General features: G+C 40.1%; 1 protein-coding gene across 1 annotated transcript; it reads left to right on the top strand.

Annotated features, from left to right (window-relative positions):
- The first annotated feature begins 211 nt into the window (after positions 1 to 211).
- Positions 212 to 18092, top strand: EFCAB7 (EF-hand calcium binding domain 7). The gene is made up of 14 exons (XM_066192973.1): positions 212 to 287; positions 2096 to 2265; positions 4747 to 4958; positions 5325 to 5411; positions 5823 to 6012; positions 6666 to 6793; positions 9644 to 9785; positions 10311 to 10420; positions 10907 to 11064; positions 11288 to 11421; positions 12818 to 12966; positions 14681 to 14890; positions 16127 to 16234; positions 17256 to 18092. The coding sequence occupies exons 2-14, from the start codon at positions 2097 to 2099 to the stop codon at positions 17328 to 17330; spliced, it is 1872 nt and encodes a 623-aa protein (XP_066049070.1). The 5' UTR covers positions 212 to 287; position 2096; the 3' UTR covers positions 17331 to 18092.
- Positions 18093 to 18413: the final 321 nt, after the last annotated feature.

The following is an 18413-nucleotide window of genomic DNA, read 5'->3' on the forward strand; positions in this document are numbered from 1 at the left end:
GGCGGGTTCGCGGCGGCCAAAGGCGCCTCAGGAGTCCCTCAGGGGTCGCCGAGCAGGGCTGATTCCCCTCAGGGCTGGAGAAAAGGGCATTGCAATTTATCTATTTATTTGTTTTTATTACGGTGGGTGGCAAATTTAGCCCTTGAAGCCCCCTGTGCCCACGAGGGAGGGAGGTGACGGAGATCCATGCGGGAAAAGTTTCCTCTTTTCAGGTGGACGAGGCCGGAGCGGGGCAGAGCTTCCCTGTGCGAATGTGGGCGCCGTGTGGATGAGCCTCGGACATGAAGGTCAGTGTTGCCATGGAGGGTCTGGTCTGGCTTTGGCCATCAGGAGGAATTTCTTCACAAAAAGGGTGATTAGGTATTGGAAGGGGCTGCCTAGGGAGGGGTGGAGTTCCCATCCCTGGAGGTGTCCAGGGAAGGACTGGACATGGCACACAGTGCTCTGGGCTGAGAATACAACACTGGTTTGGGTTGGAAGGGGCCTGAAAACTCATCCAGTTCCACCCGTGGGCAAGGACACCTCCCACTGTCCCAGCCTGTCCCGTTCAGCCTGGCCTTGGACACTTCCAGGGATCCAGGAGCATCCACAGCTTCTCTGGGCACCCTGTGCCAGGGCCTCTCCACCCTCACAGGAAGGAATTCCTTCCCAATCTCTGCTCTAAACCTACTCTCTCCCTGTTTGGAAGCCTGGGCTGGATTGCTCCCCTCTGTCTATTTTTCTGAAGTGTCATTTATCCAGTAAAAATGTCCCAGCCTAAGCCATGGGGCTGCTGGCAGTGCTGCCACTAAGCCATTGCTCACTGGATTTCCCAGCGATGGATTGGCAGCACTTCCCGACCCACACAAGAAATATCTCAGTAATGGCAAGTCCAAGGAGCACAAACAAGGGTTCACATTTTCTAAACTGGTTGCTGGAAAATTAACATTTATTCTTCTTCTCCTGCTTGCCTTTCCCCCCCCGCCCCAGTGTGGAACAGTGGTGCTTAATTATAGTGACACCCGTTTGCAGGAGCCAGGCTGTGCCAGGGGATCCCTGTGGGGTTCTTCTGGTGCCTGTGTAAAATGAAAAGTGTCAGGGTGTTACAAATTGGCCACTCCATCCTTGATAAGAGATGATTATCTGCCTTTCCCAAGTGTAAAAGACCTGTATAACTCAACAAGGTGCCGGTGATTGAAGCCTCCTGAGGAAAAATCCAACGAGTCCTGAAGGGGAGCCTGGGACGGTGTTGTCTTGTTGCTGAACTTGAGATATTCCATTTATTGCGCTGGAATGTATTTCCTGGAGTCAGCGTTGGGTAAAATAATACAAGAGGCTGTTAAAGCAACAGCACAACAGGATTTAGTGGCCCTCTGTGATGGCCTTCTAAAAACCTTAATCACCCCTGGTGGAAGCACAAAGCTGCTGTCAGAGTGTGCTGACCACTGCTGAGCAAACAGCATTAGTTACTGCTCTGAGTTGTTTTAATAATTGAGAAAAAAAAAAAAAAGTGTTTCTGTTTTTTTTCCATTTATTTATAATTGTATGGGTCTTGGACTTAAAAGGCCTGAGTTGCTCAAAGCTTTACACATGTTTATTTCCATTATTTATATTTAGGTAAGTCTAAGAAATAGAATTCTAGGCTTGACCTGGCATTTTTTTTTTTGAGATTAAGGGTTCCAATTTGGAGCAATTTTATTGTTATCCATATGTTTTGTTGAGTTGTAAGAGCAAAAAGAGAGAGCATGGATGGCAAAGCCTTGCTTCACAGATAACATGAAAATGTGTTTTTGTGCTTTCAAAAATCAAGACTACATAATATTTATGTAATACTTGTAATATCAAATGCCTGAAACTATATAAAAATACAGTGAAATTAAGCTTTTTACTGCCAGTGAAGGACGAACTGTGAATAATAAGTAGAGCACAAACTCTGTTTGTGGATGTCATGGTGCTTACCTCCAAGTGTAGGTAACTACTCCCATCTCAGATTTAGAGAAAATGAAGGATGTGACCTGGATGTTTGGATAACTGGGGCTTGTCTGTGTTTCAGAGGACAACCAGAGGCATTCTTTAACACAGTTACAAATTCTAACTGCAATTTCATCCCTCACAGGATGGCCAGCACTCCTGGGAACCAGAAAGCCACACACTCAGAAAATCCCCAAGGGAAGAAGTCCCAGCATGCAGAAGAAGCCATTTTTTACATGAACTGCAGAGCAGCTTATCTGACTGTCTTAAAAAGCAGCTTAGAAAATATTAAATCCAAGGAGCAGCTTGGTTTAGGTAATGATTGGATCTTTTTCCCCTCTAACTCTTACGCAGGGTGATTGCAGTGGGCCTTAACTCAGTAACTGCTTTAAGGAATTGAAGTTTTTATTATAGATTTAATTTGTAAATCACCAGGAGGAAAAGTCTCGGTTCAGTTTAGAGTGGGCCATTGTCCTGCTACAGAAAACCACCATAATTGTGTTCCATAAGAATTCTTACTCCTTACCTCAATTCCTCCTGAGTTACATTTTCATAGGCTGGAATCTCAAGGTATCATTTTTTTTAATCCAGACTATATTTGTGTATAAGTGGTGGTGGAGTTGTTAGCAGTACAACAGAAAAAAACCCCAGAACTCTCTGACTGCTTCAGCTGCACTAAATAAGGCTCTTGGTAGAAACTGAAAGCTGTGGGGCTTTGTTTTGAAAACTTGAGGAAGTTCAAAGGGAAGTGAGAAAAATTTACCTGAAAAATGGAAGTTGGTTTCTTAATGATGTGTCTTAGTGACCAGGTGAGATGAGGACAGAGTAAGGTAAGGCTGAGTAATAAATAACCTCAGTTTTGAAGGAGGTTTCACTACACCAGATAAAATCTCTCAAGCAAATACAATTCCAACTTTGCGACTTTGGAGTTGTAGGATTGTGTGCTCTGTTTGGGTGGTGATTTTTTTTTCTTAGAGCATTTTTGTTCTTTTTTTAAAGGTTTTTCGTGGAAACCACCACTGTAAAAGCTGAGTGCACTGATTTGTAGCTTCTTTCAGAACATGAAATTCCACATATTAACATTCCCACAGCTTGTGACTTGGTGCTCTCCAGGCTTTCCCAGCTGCAATAAAAGGACCTTTATGACATCCTCATGATAGTTTGGGATAATGTGGATTTTAACAGAGGGCTGGTGTGAACAAATGTCCATCTCACTAATAAATGCTTTGGCTTTCAGCTCTATCCATATGCCACTTGGCTACACTGCAAGTGTTTGGGCATTTTGCTTTCAAGGTCAGCTTAGAGAGGGCAGTTGGTTGTTTTCACTCTCAATCCTTTCACAGATATTTAGGAATTTATTTTAGAATTTGTAAGCATTGAGAGTTAAAGACTTATATTTCATCTTAAGTCAATTTTGGCATTTCTCAAACGGGTGGTGCCAATTTTCAAGCATCTCCTGCTTCATGAAGTTTGGCTGATATTCCAAACTAAAGCGCTCGCTGAGAGATTGGCCCTGTGAAATTTTATTTGTAGGAGCTTTACTTATCCCCAGATAGTAACTTCATTTCTTGTCTGTTGTAATATTACTGGAGTGATTTAGACCACAAAGAAATAGAAATAAAAGGTGCAGTCTGATTGAACTTACAGATACAAATTGGGAGGCATGTAGGGAATGGCAAGTGCTGATCTCCCTGGAGATATAAAATGCAGGATTGTATATTTGAAGGGTATCTGTCAAATACAATAATGTGCAGCAGGGAACTCTCCTCTCCATGGACACAAACCCACGGAGTCCCTGCCCTTCCTTCCCTGGCTGCCCTTGACACTGAAATCCCCGAACCATTGCTCTGGGGCTGGGGAAAGATGTGAGCCCTGTGAGTTCTGCCTCCTCCAGCAGAGGTGGCAAGGCACAAATCTTTATTTAGTGCTTTAGGGGTTAACAGCAGAGGTGCCTGCTTTGGGTTTTTTTTGTTGTTGTTGTTTATTTGTTTGTTGGTTTGTTTGGTTTGCTGGGGGCACAAGTCCCACTGAGCATTGTCACCGTGCCACCACCTCATTTCACAGCTGCTCCTCAGCAGCTCCCAGCACAGCTTGGGCACTGCTCAGCTGGCTCAAAATCAAAAGCCAGCCCAGGTAGAGGTGGAGGATCTCCTGTGCTTCCCTCCAAGATTATTTGGGAAGGTATAAAAGCATCCCTCTCATTACAGATAGACTGTGCATTTGAATTTAATTTCTATTTAATGTAATACCTTCATCACGCTGTAAACTGGAAGGATGTTTTCACTAAAGGCCTTGAAGAGGCAAAGAGATGCAGCAAATTCATTTTGGAGAATGCCCAAGGTGTAACACCCGTGGCACTGGTTGCATGTGTGGTTATCATTTTTCCTTTCAAATTCATGTTGTATAATTTGAATTGAGACATTCAGATGTACAGATGTGACATAAAACATTGTCTTAGATAAATCCTGCTCCAGATCTCAGTTCTTGGCAAAGGAAGTGCAAAGATGATGTTGGTTTTAGTAGAAATAGGATCTAATAATGTGCAGACTTAAAAATAATATGTTCTTGATATTAAGACACAGCATATAGGCTGAATTTTACCCTTGAGATTGTCTTTGAGTTCATGGATATTTTGATTTAGATCATAACCAAAACTGTCCTTCAGACCCATTTTCCTCTTGGAGTGGTTTGGCTTTAAAAAAAAATCTGAACATGCAAAGTGTCTCAAAGATGTTTGGAGAAAACTCCTTTTCTAACAGTTGAAATATATATTTAATTTTGTGTTTTATTGTTCAGTACTTCAACAGGCTGGAAGAAATCCTTCTCAGAGGACCATTAACAAATACTGGACTTCACAAACAACTTCACTGAATTTTGATGATTTTTGTGCTATTTTAAAGAAAGAAAAGCCAGCTACAAAGAATGAACTGCTCGAGGCATTTGGGAAAATAGACACAGATAAAGATGGATATATTTTACATGATGAACTTTGTAAAATTCTTACAACAGTGAGTATCACTAGAAACTTAATTGGCCATCTTTAATTAGTAGAGATTTTGGAAATTAGGTGGTACTGAGAGCTGGGGTTCCCCGTTTTATAGAAGGTTTTCATGGTGGGTTTCCAGAAGACCCCTCAGAATTACACAAACTGATACAACTGATCTCTTTGATATTTAGTACCATTGTAAAGACATAATTTTTAATGATTTTTGACCTCTGTTTCCATGATTCAAATCAAAATCTGTTGAAATCTATTGCAAGATAAGATTCTCTGAAAGAATATTAAAAGACTCTTCCTCTGCTTATAGAATTCGTGCTGTAGGTGAACAGGATTCTGGATTAGGAACCCAAACTGAGCTGTTTTTTTCTTGCAGAGGGGTGATAAAATGACCTGTGAGGAAGTGGCCAGCATTACTAACCAAGCTGATTTTAACTGCAGTGGCAAACTTGACTACAACAAGGTATGGACAAGAGTGATTTTTGTTCTTGTGTTATTGACAATGTGAGCATTAGTGATGACCTTACCCCAGGATTCTGAATTTTGGACTGAATAAAAGAAGATTTGTATATAAATATGGTTTCACAGGAGGAAAACTGGTAAGAATCCTGTGTTAAAAATCAGTCTTCCAATATCTACAAAGGAAGAGTTGAAAGTCACACTTAATTTTTGTTTAGTATTTGGACTTGTTGAATCATGGCTGCATCTTACTGTGATACTTGAGTGGTTGTTCTGATTAATGAAAATTAAATTTATATTTGGCTTGAAGAGGAAATGCATTCCATCTGCTGAGCTGTGCTACACTTTACTCCTTAAAACCTTTTGAGAAATGTAACTTGGTAAGTGAAATACTTTTTTTTTTTTCTCCCTGCAGTTCTGTGAGCTGTACCTGAGCACCAGTGAGCAGTGCTGCAAAGCTGCCAGGGCCAGGCTGGACACTGACCCTCGCCTGAGGCAGCAGCACTTTGGGAACCAAACTGGGAATTTCTCTGAAGGGATCACACTGCCAGTGTCCAAACCATCCCCCAGGGGCTCCGGGAAAACTGATCACAAACTGCCTAAAGGTCGTTCTAGTTCTTATGTTTTAGGTTTTCTTTCTGTTGGAGATGAAGCTCTGGCACAATGAGCAGTTGAGGTTTTCTTTAATTTTTCACAGATTAGTAAAGGTTTTATTGATGAATATAATTTCTACTGTGTCAGTAAAATCTGTTCAAATGTGAAACTCTCAAATCCCTAAGGGTGAGTTTTGTTGATTTTCATGTGACACAGTCCAGAGGGAAGAGAAAAAATGAATGCTCAGGTGTTGCAATATAGGCAAATTATTTCTTTCCTTCCAAGATCAGAGAAGAAACCCTAAACATTTCTCAATAAGCTGTGTGTTTGTTTCAATTCTTGAGGCAGCTTTTCAAGCACAATTAATAAGCTGTGGACAGTTTAATGTCATTCCTGAAGTTACAAATTCCCAAACTGGAAAAACTCCCCGGGGAACAGACTGCGGATGCACCAAGTATGAAATTATGGGGTGTACTTTGTGCTGTTCCAAGTTGCTTCAAATCAAAGTGGTGCAAAAAAATGACCCAACAGTGATGGAGGGAAGTTCAATGATGGCGTTCTTGTCATCCAGTTTTCTTTGTGCTCCTAAATGCAAGGTTTAGGCTAAACAGCACTAGGAGAGGGTAGAAATAATGTAACTGTAATTAAATATCTCTGTTTATAGGTGACAGCAGAGCTCCTTCAAGACCTTCATCAGCTCAAAGCAGCAAAGCTTCCACCTCCACCACTGTCACTGTGGGTGCCAGCAGCAGCAGGAGCACCAAGCTAATTATTGAGCCTGACACAATGAAGGTATCACACTGGAATGATGGTGTTTTCCTCTAAGGCACCTGGGTTATTGCATTGTAAAGAAGCTCAAAATCAGAGAAAAAATGGTGTCTTATGTTTTATTAACAGTTTGTCAAGGGCAGCCGTAAACGACTGAGAGCTTACTTGATACCTGTTATCATGAACATTTTTATATACTGTTGGTTTTGCTGACAGCAAGTTATTGGAAATAATTTTTCAGGTGTGAAGGTTTAATAGAACCAAATGTGTTTTTTTTTATAAATGAAACCACTGTTGGAGAAAACAGCTAATGACTTCTTGAGGAATTTCAAATTGAATAATTTATTAGGTTGGTGAGAACTTTAAATGCTTAAGTAGTCTGAAAGATTGTGTATCATAAACCTTTGCATGAAAGGTAATTGGAAATAAATAACAACAGATCTGTGAGCATATTCTGTTTCTTGGGCATTGCTTGGTAAATAGATGCTGTAACCTGAAAATATTGATTTTTAGTTAGACTAATATGTCCTATCAGTAGTTTCTTTTAAATAAATCACTCATTCAATATAAATTCCTGGGGGAGAGAGACAACAAAGTCACTTTGCTAAGTCAATATTTGTAGAGTGTTAATATTGATCGTTTTCCCTTTGTTTTCCCTTTCTTGACTGAACCTTTACTAGTTTCCTTTCAACAGAAAATAATGGCTGTAAAAACATAAAACATTAACTGTGAACTGCTGGGATACATTAAAAATGTTCACCTGGAGACTTCTGTGTAAAAGGGAAAATATGGTTCTGACCACACAGTGTAACTGCTGCTGGAAAAGGGAACTGATTGTCCTCAGGAGCTGCATTTTTGTTTCAAATAACAACTCTGGATTTGTTATTGAACCCTGAAGTGCTTTCTGTCTTCCCCATTGCTGTGCAGTGACATTTGTTCTATATTAAAATTTCAAACCATCCTCTCCCAGGGGTTTGGTGCAGTCTGTTTAGGTAGCTGGACTTCCCTGCAATTTAACCTGCAAAAAAACTGACTGAAAAGAAAAAAAAAAGATATTGATTAGTATTGCTTGGCATCCTCCAAAAACTGAAATCAATCAGTAAACATGGAAAGGTGGAAGTAAGTAGGACTGTTATTTTTCTTAAACTTCATTTTGCACAATGCAAACTCTGCCAGAATCAATGAATTGATTAAACCCAGGGATTTATTTGTGCTGGGACTCAGAATCCACCAGCCAAAAATTCTTTTTATTCATCTTCTATCCAAGAATTTTATTTTTTCTTTTTGCTGTTCACCGGTCTTTTTGTGTAAGTAAGAAAATATTGCCCTCAGGATGTTGGAGCAACACCGACTTTACATTTCTGACAGAGGAAAACTGAAAGTCAGAACACGATGAAAGGTGTTAAATTAAAAACTCTTAGAAAATTCCTCTCAATCATTGCTTTCTATTAGGAATTATACATCCACGTGTGGATATTTTCAATATTAACTTAAATTTCAGTAGCTGTGGCCAGCAGCAGGTCGTGCCTCACATTTCTTTCCAATCAACATTTCTAACACTACCACTTCCCACTTCAGCTCTTATTTAACAACTTCTGCTCTGCTTTGAAGTGACAGAGGAAAATCCAATCAGAAAATCCTCTTTTAGCTTCCCAACTTTACATACCTGTTTGGAATTTGATAATTAAGGACTTCTAGCACCACCTCATGCCCTCTGCCAGAATAACAGCATTTGATTTCCTAAAAGGAAAGGGTAAGGATAAGGTTTTTTGTCCAACAGTTTTGGCAGGTATCAAGCTTGGAGCAAATAAACACTTATTTCAGATGTGTCAAGTTTTAAGAAAAAAAAAATCCATTTTTAAAATTTCCTTTTAGATGAAGTCAGGAGTCATGGAAGTGTTGGAACAAACAGTTTAGGAGCAGCAGTGGTAATGATCCAAGAGGCTGAACTCCAGCTTGGAATTCTGTCACTGATTTATGTTAATCCCACCTCCCATTCTCCACTTTTTGACTGACACAACCCCAGCTGTTGCTCCATATTCAATTTAATCCGTTTAATCCCAAGAATATTTTGTCTCTGACCACTTTTTTTCCTAATTATTTTTTTATGATTGGTCCCCTTTTTCCTCGTCCTGTCACTACAAATCTGGTTTCATGGATAAAGATGAGTATAAAATTATTGGATGGATTTGTTAATTAGGTTTATTCTGCTCCAGAAAAATTGGCCAGGGGTTGATCTCTGGCTCCATGGTCCAGAAATATCTGCACTTCCATAGGGATTATCCCTAAAAACTTCTCCAGCCACAGTGAAAAGATTATGGGAAATCATAGGAGGAGAGGGACATGGATAGCAGTGCCTGCCAGGGATTGAACATCCCACTTTATTTTAAATGACTTCATTAACCTTTGTCTTTTCCACAGCCAATTTGCTTTGAAAGCCTTTTAGGACTTCTTTAGCAAAACCTTAATTTTTGAAAAAAACTTCCAAACCTCCAAAGAACAGCAGAGAGGGAGTTGCAAAGCGTATAATATTTGTATTTAAATTGCTCCATGCTGTCAGCTGTTTGCAAAGATAATTAGCAGAATCTTGGTGGCAATTTAAATTTAATTTTTAACTATAGGAGCCTTGGGGTAATCTCTGTGCTTTTCACAAATGAAGCAATGTTACTTTGCAGAAATTATCCACAAAAAGGATTATTTGGGATTTGTATTTTTTAAATAAAAGTATATTGATTCTGTATCTTGTTTATATTTTATACAGGGTTTATTAAATAATGTAATCAATTAATATTTCAGATAAGGCACTTTTATCTTCCTCCAAAATGAAGATTTTATTTTTATTTTATTTTTATTTGATATTTGCTTGGTTCCCAGGAATGGCAATGGGCACAATCCAAAGGCTGCTTCTACCTGGAGGAAGATGGGGAAATCATCAGTCACAAGTACAGGCTGCACTTACCCCAGAGATCTGCAGTTTGTGTCACCATCAAACCTTTCAAAATTCCCCAGGCAGGAGGTGTGTGTGTTTAGATTTCATTTTCTTCTTAAAAAGAGACGATGACTTGGAGATTTACCACAGGGCTTCATCCAGTTGCTGCATTGGAATTTTTTTTTTTCCCCAAAGTAGAATATTCCCTTTTCAATCCCATAAAACAGGAGCTTTTAAACCCCAAAATCGTTTCAAATTTGACCCCAAAGTCACCTGGGCTGGGTTGTTGTGTTTTTTTTTTTTTTTTAAACAGATTTGTGTGGTGTGTAACCATTCCTTGATATTCTTGACCCTTAATGATAGAACTATTTTAGCACTACTTCTTAATGATAGAATTATTAATTATCTGTAAGACAATCACAAGGCTTGGAACAATTTATCTGCTCGACCTAAACAGGAAGAAAATCCCAATAGCATAGATCTGATTTTTTTTCCCGTTTTTCATCAGCAGGGACCAATAAATCCCAGGGAAATATGTATTTTGAGATGCAAAGAAAAACTATTTGGGGCCATTATTAAGCATTTTTTTGGGGGGGATATTTTTCTTTTTAGGAAAATCCTGTCACTGGTTGTCAGTGGATACAGCTTTGTTTATTCTGAAGGAAAGTGAAACCCCAGAGAATCTGCAGCTTGTGAGCTTTACTGAACTCCAAAATGAAGAGGTTAGAGATTTTTGGTGTATCCCTATTTTAATAGTTATTTTCGAGTGGGAATTCCATGTGTTTGGAAGGAATTCCAGCTGTACCCTGAATTGCTGAGTTGCTGGGTATATTTACAGCTGCTCTGTAAAAACTCAGTTGTATTTCTGCACCCTCAAACACAAAATTTGCAAGGCTACATTTGTTTAAATTTGAACTTCATAGTGCCCAGAATATTCTTTTCCTGTGGCAGAAATGAGAGAGCATTAACTTCTTTCCCCTTTCTTCCCCCATCTCTCTCCTGTCTGTTTTTCTCACTTTTATTTTAAGACATTCACTGGTTTTTTTATCTTTAAAGTGGCACCATACAGCCAATTTATTTCAAGGAGAGAGCTCAGCGTTCCCAGTATTTTCAAGTAATTAATCACTTTTGTATGAATATTACTGGCAACAAGGAAAGGCATCATTTGAGAAGTTCTTAGAAACTTTTCTGCCTTCCTTTAAGAGCAGATGTTTGGCTGGAGAGGGGAGCTTGGAGCTGGGCTTTACTGGCTGCTCCCTTTCACAACTGGCTGCAGGCTGAGGAAGGTCAAAACCCAAATTCCTGGAGAAGCCAAACTGCTGTGGAGGGATGAAGAGGGAGAGCTGGCTCTCACCAAAGAATTCAGGTGAGTTTTACTCCCACACATGGCAATAAAATTCTCTTTTCCCACCTACAACGTGGCTTTTTAAAACCTGGATCTTCCCAAACTACTTTTTGCACAGGATAATCTCAGACTGAACAGTTCTTGGCAATAAAGCAAAATTAATTTTAAATAAAAATATAATAAAATGAGCCAATAAAATGAAAAGGAAGCCTTTGGAAATAGTTTGGCCTTTTTCATCCCTCAGAGCTGCTTTGTTGGATATTTTTGAAACCATTGATTTGGATGGGAATGGCCTCCTGAGTCTGGAGGAGTACAACTTCTTTGAGCTGAGGACGAGTGGGGAGAAGTGTGATCAGGAAGCCTGGGCTGTGTGCAAGGGTAAGTTCATTACTGAACAGCTAATTAGGCCTATCAATTAACCTCCAAGCTGGATAGAACTGGGTATTCTGCGCCTATTCCAAGATATTGTTCTCTTTCTCCTTTCTTTTCCTTCTTTTCCAGTCTCCTGTCCTTTGCTTTGCTTCATTCTGCTGTGTGTGCCACTGACCTTCTGCTGAGAGCATTCTTCCCCTTCCAAATTGTTTTGTAGCTGCCAAAACCTACAGGGTTTGTAATCCTGGATCATGTGGGGAAGGAAAACTGTCACAGGTATTTGTTTAATCCATCTCCTTTGTGCACATTGGGCTGGTGCTGCTTTTTTATCTCGCAAGGGGTGGAGAGGGACATTTAATTAGTGTGGAGCTGAGGCTGTAAATTGGCATCCAGGGTTTTTGTAGGTTGCCAGTGTCTCCTTTTAAAATATCCCTGTCATGTTTGACAGAATCCCTTTGGAGGCTGTGGCACTTTGGCCAAAATACTTTCAATCTGGCAAACCCTATTAATTATCTCTTCCCAAAACACTCTGAGGTATCAGAATTTTTCCTCCCTGATGGAAAACTCCGGCAAAAATGCATTTCTAGAGCTGAATTTCTCCTCTGTTTCATCCCTGGATGTGCTTTTCCACACTTGATGGCTTTGTCAGGGTGATACAAGCAGGAGGGGTGGAAATGTGTGAATAAATAAGAGAGGAAAGAGGAGAAGCCGGGGAATGTTTCACCAGGTCATCAATCAGTGGAAGGGTTCACACAAATATCATCAATCTTGACACCAAAGTTCAAGCCATTCATTACAGCATCTGTACCCCTGGATGGATTTATTAAATTGGTAATCCCTTTTTAATAATATATAGTAAAGATTTAGCATTGTTATGAAGATGAGAAAACCATTTTTAAAAGTCCCTGACATGAGGACATTTCAATTATGTGTTTGCTGACATTAGAGTGGTGAATCTATGATATTCTCTCTAGAGGAGGGTGTTAGGATTACTGCAATTTTATTGCTTTTTAGGAACTCACTAAATCATTTCTGTATCAAGGACCTGAAGCATTTCAAGGTGCTGCCTCCAGCTGGCTTTCATTTCCCTTTCCTAAAATATCCCATTCTGCAAAGCTCCACCACAAACTTTTAGGGGGGAAAAAAAATCAGTATGAACTCATTTTTTGTTTTGAAATCTCCTCCTTTTTTTGGGTTTGTAGGCATTATCCGAAATCCTGCAAACAGCACCTGGTCAAGGACATCCTTTCTCGACTAGTTTGGAGATCCTGAGGCTCTAATTTGGCTTTGACATCTTTTCAACCTTGTTAACAGGAGGGGAGATTTTGGCTTTGGAAGGATAAAGGTGCTTGCAGAGAGAGAGAACAGATTTTTAAGTGCTGTTTTTATTCCTCTCAAACAGAAAATTTTGAGATGAAGAAGAACGAACTAACCAGACAAGGATTTCTGGATTTGAATCTCATGGAAGCCAACGACCAGGATGGGGATCCTTGGGACCTTTGGGTCACTTTGTTGTCCCTGGGCTACAACAAAGCCTTAGAAATGACAGAGGTAGGGAGAGAGGACAGGAGAGCAAAAGCCACTGCCCGTGGAACTGCTGCAAGCTTTGTGTCTGCCACAAAGTGATTGCAGGAGGGCAGGGACCCTCTGCCACCCTCCAGGCCTTCCCCTGCCACTGGCATTGTCCTGATCCTTAGGGTGGCACTTGGAGCTTTGGAAAAAGAACTTTTCCTTGGCTTTAGAGAAAGCTAGGGAATCATTGTGTTATAGAGGAGGGAATTTTGGATTGGATCTCTCAAAAGGATCTATGCAATCTGTTGGTGGGGAGTGATAGGAAGATAAGGATGGTAAACTGTGACCTGTCAGCAAATTTAGAGAAAACAGGAGTTTTTCTCCTTAAAAAAGTCAATTTTTTGGCCCAAACCACAATAGAATTTTTTTCTCACATGATTCAGAGTTCCTAGTTTCCAGACATGACTACTGTTGCCTTTCACAGCAGTGTCTGAAAAGGTTCAACATAAAATTTTAATGCTTCATTAAAATTTTTGGGTTTGGATCACACATTGTCTACTCTGCAGGACCAGGGATTATTTCTCTGATGTTTCTGTGCACTTACAGATTTTATTATTTATTCCTTTTTATGCTCTGAAATATATATATATTTCTGATGTGAATAATTCTTTCTAAAGAATGAGGATGAGAAAAAATGATGAAAAATCAAAGCATTAAATATACAGATAATTAAATCATTTAGTTCCCAGGAAAAGGAGATTTTTTAGGATCACAGTCTGATAATATTCTTTAACTCTGTTAAACAGGTCAAAATAGTCAGTATATTAAATATATAAAGACCTAAAAATAGTCAGTATGAGAGGTATCAGTTGTCTCTCAGTGAAAATTTGGGGATGGTGCTGAGGGATTTAAGAATCAGCAGCTGCTTTTCCTCTGATTTTTGGCTGGCAGAGCTCCTGCAAGGCTGGTTTTCTGCATTTCAGCCACAAGAGAGAGCCCTCCTCCAAGAAAGAGCATTTTAGGGAGCTTTTTTTTTCTCCAGTTAGGAATTTCAGGAAGGTGTTTTGTGCCTCGTTCCAGCTGTGGTTTCTGGCTCCAGCCTTTGCTTTGCAAAGGACAGCGCAGCTCTCAAATTCTTCAGTAATTATTCTAAAAATCTCCAGCTGTAAACTCGTGTCTCTCACCTCTTCAATTCTTTGATTTCAAACAATTGAAGATTGATGTTTTGGGAGCACTGAGGCAGAACCTGAGAGATCCTGGTGGATTCCAACAGCCTTTAGAAAGGAACTGAGGTGCTGTGACCCAATCTAAGGAAATACAAACCCCTGGTTGTTACACCAGCAGTAAAATGTAGCCAAGATACTCCCAGAGTGCTCAAAAATGCAACAGTGCAGAGGTGTTAAATCTGTCTGCAGTGGCACAAACAGCAACAGTGTGACAGGTTTATTTTAAACACATTCAGATTTCATCTTCATTCCTGGACATTCTGCTGTCCAAGAAAGGCTTTGCTGTGTTTAACTATGTCAGGTGTACTGGGAAAGGCATGAAAAAAGCCACTTGTACTGGGTTTTTATTTGGTGTAAAAAATTGCCACAGCTCAGAGTTTATAGTATTTAATATTTGGGGAAATATTTGGGGAAATATTTACATCTGGGTCATTCCAGTTCAAATATGAAAATAATTTGGAGCTGTGGGTGAAAATCTGAGGGGAAAACAACAGCTTGAGTGATGCTAAAGCTCATTTTCCCTGCAGGCCTGCCCCTTTGTCATTGCCGTGTGTGCAGAGAGGTGCAAACCCAGGATTAAAGCCATTTCTCTGGAGGCAGGGGGCTCCCAGCTCAGCAGGGCTGTCTGCACTTCTGTGCTTAATAAAGGAGAGGCCAAACTGCTGGAGGGCTCTGAGAACATCTTCATCTACACCCACAGATCAGGCAGCAGGATCACCTCTGCGATTGAAAACAAGGTATGGCCTGACACTTCCATTTTGTGCTTTGTGTTAATGTCTGTTGTTGTTCCTCCTCTTCCCTTCGGTCAGATTTGAGAATTGCTTTTTCATCAATCAGGTTTTTGTGGCTTTTTCATTAAAAAAAACACTGCCTGATGTGCTCTTTGTGACTTCAGAAGAGCCTGGGTCAGTGTTCTTGGAAGGGGCAGATTGTTATGGTGAGGCAAGCAGCTCTTAACTACCAAACAGAAACTGAGTATTTTTGTGCTCACAGCCCAGTTTTTCAGTCTTTTGACAAAATCTCATCATCATATGAGCAAACAAACCCTAACAGCAGGAAATGCAGTTAAAGCAGGAGCAAAGATCACAGCATTTACACTACTGAATATTTCCAGTGTCCATAAGAAAGTCAAAGAGCAGTGATTCTGAGGAGTGTGTTATGAATGAGTTTTTACCTGATGTTTCTTCCAGGTGTGCTTTATTAGTATTTCAAGCTGAAAGTTGTAAATTCAAGTAGAAGTGATTGGTGAGATTTTAAACCTTTTTCCATAGATCACAATGAATGTTCTCAGTTCCCTTTATACCAGGAATTGAGTGAATAAACACAGCACAGTAAGATATTAAACTTCAGAAGCTTTAAATCTTAAAGATCACAGCAAGAAATGTATTTTTAAATGCCCAGCCATGCAAAAGGGGGTGGCTTGGGGGACTAATATTAGGACTGGATGCTGAGGCTCCTGGAACTCTGGATTTGGCTTTGCACTTCGCCCTTTAGGGTGGATATTCCAGAGTTATTTATATGTTTGGGGATATGTCAGAGAAGGAGATCAGGGCTGCACTGAGACAACTGGATGCTCTCTGCTCCAGTTTCTCTCTGCCCACTCTGTTTACACCACTTGGCTTTTGGTTTGCAGATCTCACCAAGCTGGGTGGGAATGCTGGAAGCTCCAGGATCTGGCCAGGCTGAGGCCGGTGCTGTGAGCTCCAGCAAGGCCACCTCGTATCTTCACAACCTTTGTGTTGTTACAAAGACTCTCCCATGATTTTGACCGTGGCTGCTGTGCTAAGGTACATCTGAAACTGTTACTCTTCAGAGTATGTTACTCTTCAAAGAGTCTGTGTTACTCTTCGAAGTATCCATAAAGTATTTCCATCCCTAAAGCAGCAAGGTCAAAGAAGTCCAAGGAGTTGTGCAGTTGTTACACAAGGAACAGATGCTTAACCAGTAAAATCTTCATGTTTTTTCACCTGCAGTCTGAAAACAAAGTGATAATTCATGTCAACAATGAGCAGAGTAAGAACTGTCTAAACAACAGGGGACTGAAGGTTTTTGCTGTGGAAGTGGCTCCAAAATCCATGATGGTAAGGGGGTTTTTTATTGCTTAGCCTACTCTAGAGAAAATCAGGTGACATCTTTATATTTTCCTTTTGTAGGGCTTTTATCATCATAAAGAGCATGTGGACAGTGGCATCTTCTGGCCAGAACAGATCAGATGCACTGTTTGTTATTTCAAAGCTGATCATGCACTTGATGCATCCCTGTTTTCTTGTGCAGTTTGCTGTAAAAATCCATAGTTCAGTTTTTCATACCTGGGCCTGTTTCACTTGTCCATTCTATACATGCACCATTCACCAATATTTTCTAAAGCTGCATTTTATTTTTTTTATTTTTTCCACTTAGCAGTTTTTAATCCCACGATTTGATGCCTGTGAGAACAGACCAAGCATGCAGTAATCAGAAAGGGAAATAAATGTATTGCAGTCCTTGTGCACACTGTGATTTGCTCGTGGTTAAGTTTTGTTAAACTTGATTTAGGGCTCACGTTTAACCATGAGACAATTTGATTGCTGAGCCCTGCTGCAGAATTTAGTGACAATTCCAAATGAGGGTCCTGAGGGATGGAATGTGGTGGAAAATGCACTACAAATGCAGATTACGATTTTCTTCATTTATTTCTGAATAACCCCCTGGTTTTATTTTTCTAAAAGCACACCCTCTTTGTTTAAAAGCAGAGACATCCAAGCTGTTTCATATCTCCCAGCTTTCCAGGGTGGATTCATTCAAGCCTGTTGTGAACAGAGCAGTCCCATGACACTGGCAGGGTCATTTAAATTGCTGCTGACGCTTTAGATATCCATTGCCTCACCCTGTAAAGTGATTTTTAATTTGAATTTAGGTTTCATTCAGTGTAAACTGTAGGCTCAGTCCTTATGGGTATTTTGCTGTTAAATTCAGGTGCAATTTTTGTGTATCTGTCAGTGTGGATGATGAATATTCATCCTTTAATGACACAAGTACTGAACATTTCGCTCACACAGCACATTGGGGAGCAGTTCTCCAACACAGAGAACTTTCTTTCACCTCTGCTTTCTCTCCTGCCAGGTCTCCCAGCATGTGATGGCCCTGAATGAGCAGGAAGAGTGGATTCACAGCTGTGTGCACTCCCTTGTGTGTTAAACCTCCCAGTGCCAGGGCTGGGAGCAGCTACACTGAACCACGATTAGCTTTGGGCAGCTTTGAGACAATTTATACTTCTTGTCCTTCTCAAAAAGCTGGCGTGCATTTATATTTCTTGATGATTTGGGCAGGAAAACACTGAGGCACAGTAAAAATTAGTGCTGTCCAGTAATCCAGCTGCCAGTTGTAATACAATTGTGTATTATAAAGGATTGTTTCCCTGAATATGTTCTTATTTTCCATACCGTGGATTGTAATTCCATCACAGGCTGGAGCTGCTTCACTGAGGAAACACTTGGTGTAATGGGTTCCTAATTAAACATTCCTGTGGTTTTGATGTGAGAAGTATAAAGGGATGAGGCTCATTTCATTTTGTCATTTGATAAAGGATTTGTTTCTTTCCCTTTTTTTTTTTTTTTTGTCATTTGCTGACAATCCTCATCTTACCCTTGTTCTGTAATTTCTGCCTGATTTTATACTCTTTTATATGAAATAAATCTGCCTTTCCATATGCAATAAGGAAATAACATCATTTGAGAAAAATGAAGATTTTTCTGGGGCTCTTGACTGTTCACAGCAATTAATTATTCCCAGGGCAGCTGAAATAAGAAGACTTATTCACTAGTGCACTAAGTTTAGGTTGCAAATAAAAACCACCTTTGAGGTACTAAAAACATTCACCTTATTCTATTTTTCTGCTTCCTCTAAATATCTGTTAATGTTGGAAGAGAAAAAAGATGACCCTGGCCGCTGGATGTATAAAAAGTGTTGGAGTTTAAAATAGCCATTAAATGTTTGTGACCTCATGTGTGAGGGCAGCTAGGCAGTGTTGCAAAGTTATTTTTATCTGCCCCAACTCCTGCTCTCTGCTGTTACTCTGCTGTAATCTTACACTGGGCAAGTAAATGTCAGTGACAAAATGAGAGCTGGGCTCTGATTTACACACCCAGGCAGGATTCCTGGTGAACTTTGAGTTTTCCATGTTTTTTTTTTCCTTAGCAAGTGCCACAGGTATCGTTTCCATTTTCAGATCTGCCTAAAAGAAGTTGAGGCCCCAAAAATATTGGGTGATTTTTTTAGCTC

Source organism: Chamaea fasciata, unplaced genomic scaffold, assembly GCF_029207755.1.
Source record: "Chamaea fasciata isolate MVZ Bird 193981 ecotype frontalis unplaced genomic scaffold, bChaFas1.0.hap1 SCAF_10, whole genome shotgun sequence".
Classification (NCBI taxonomy): domain Eukaryota; kingdom Metazoa; phylum Chordata; class Aves; order Passeriformes; family Sylviidae; genus Chamaea; species Chamaea fasciata.

Bases quoted from the DNA above. Each gene is read 5' to 3' on its own strand.
- EFCAB7 (XM_066192973.1), top strand. From the start codon at position 2,097: ATGGCCAGCACTCCTGGGAACCAGAAAGCCACACACTCAGAAAATCCC. The intron at 6,794-9,643 runs GTATCACACTGG...CTTGGTTCCCAG, and splicing joins TTGAGCCTGACACAATGAAG to GAATGGCAATGGGCACAATC. The intron at 14,891-16,126 runs GTATGGCCTGAC...TTTCACCTGCAG, and splicing joins CCTCTGCGATTGAAAACAAG to TCTGAAAACAAAGTGATAAT.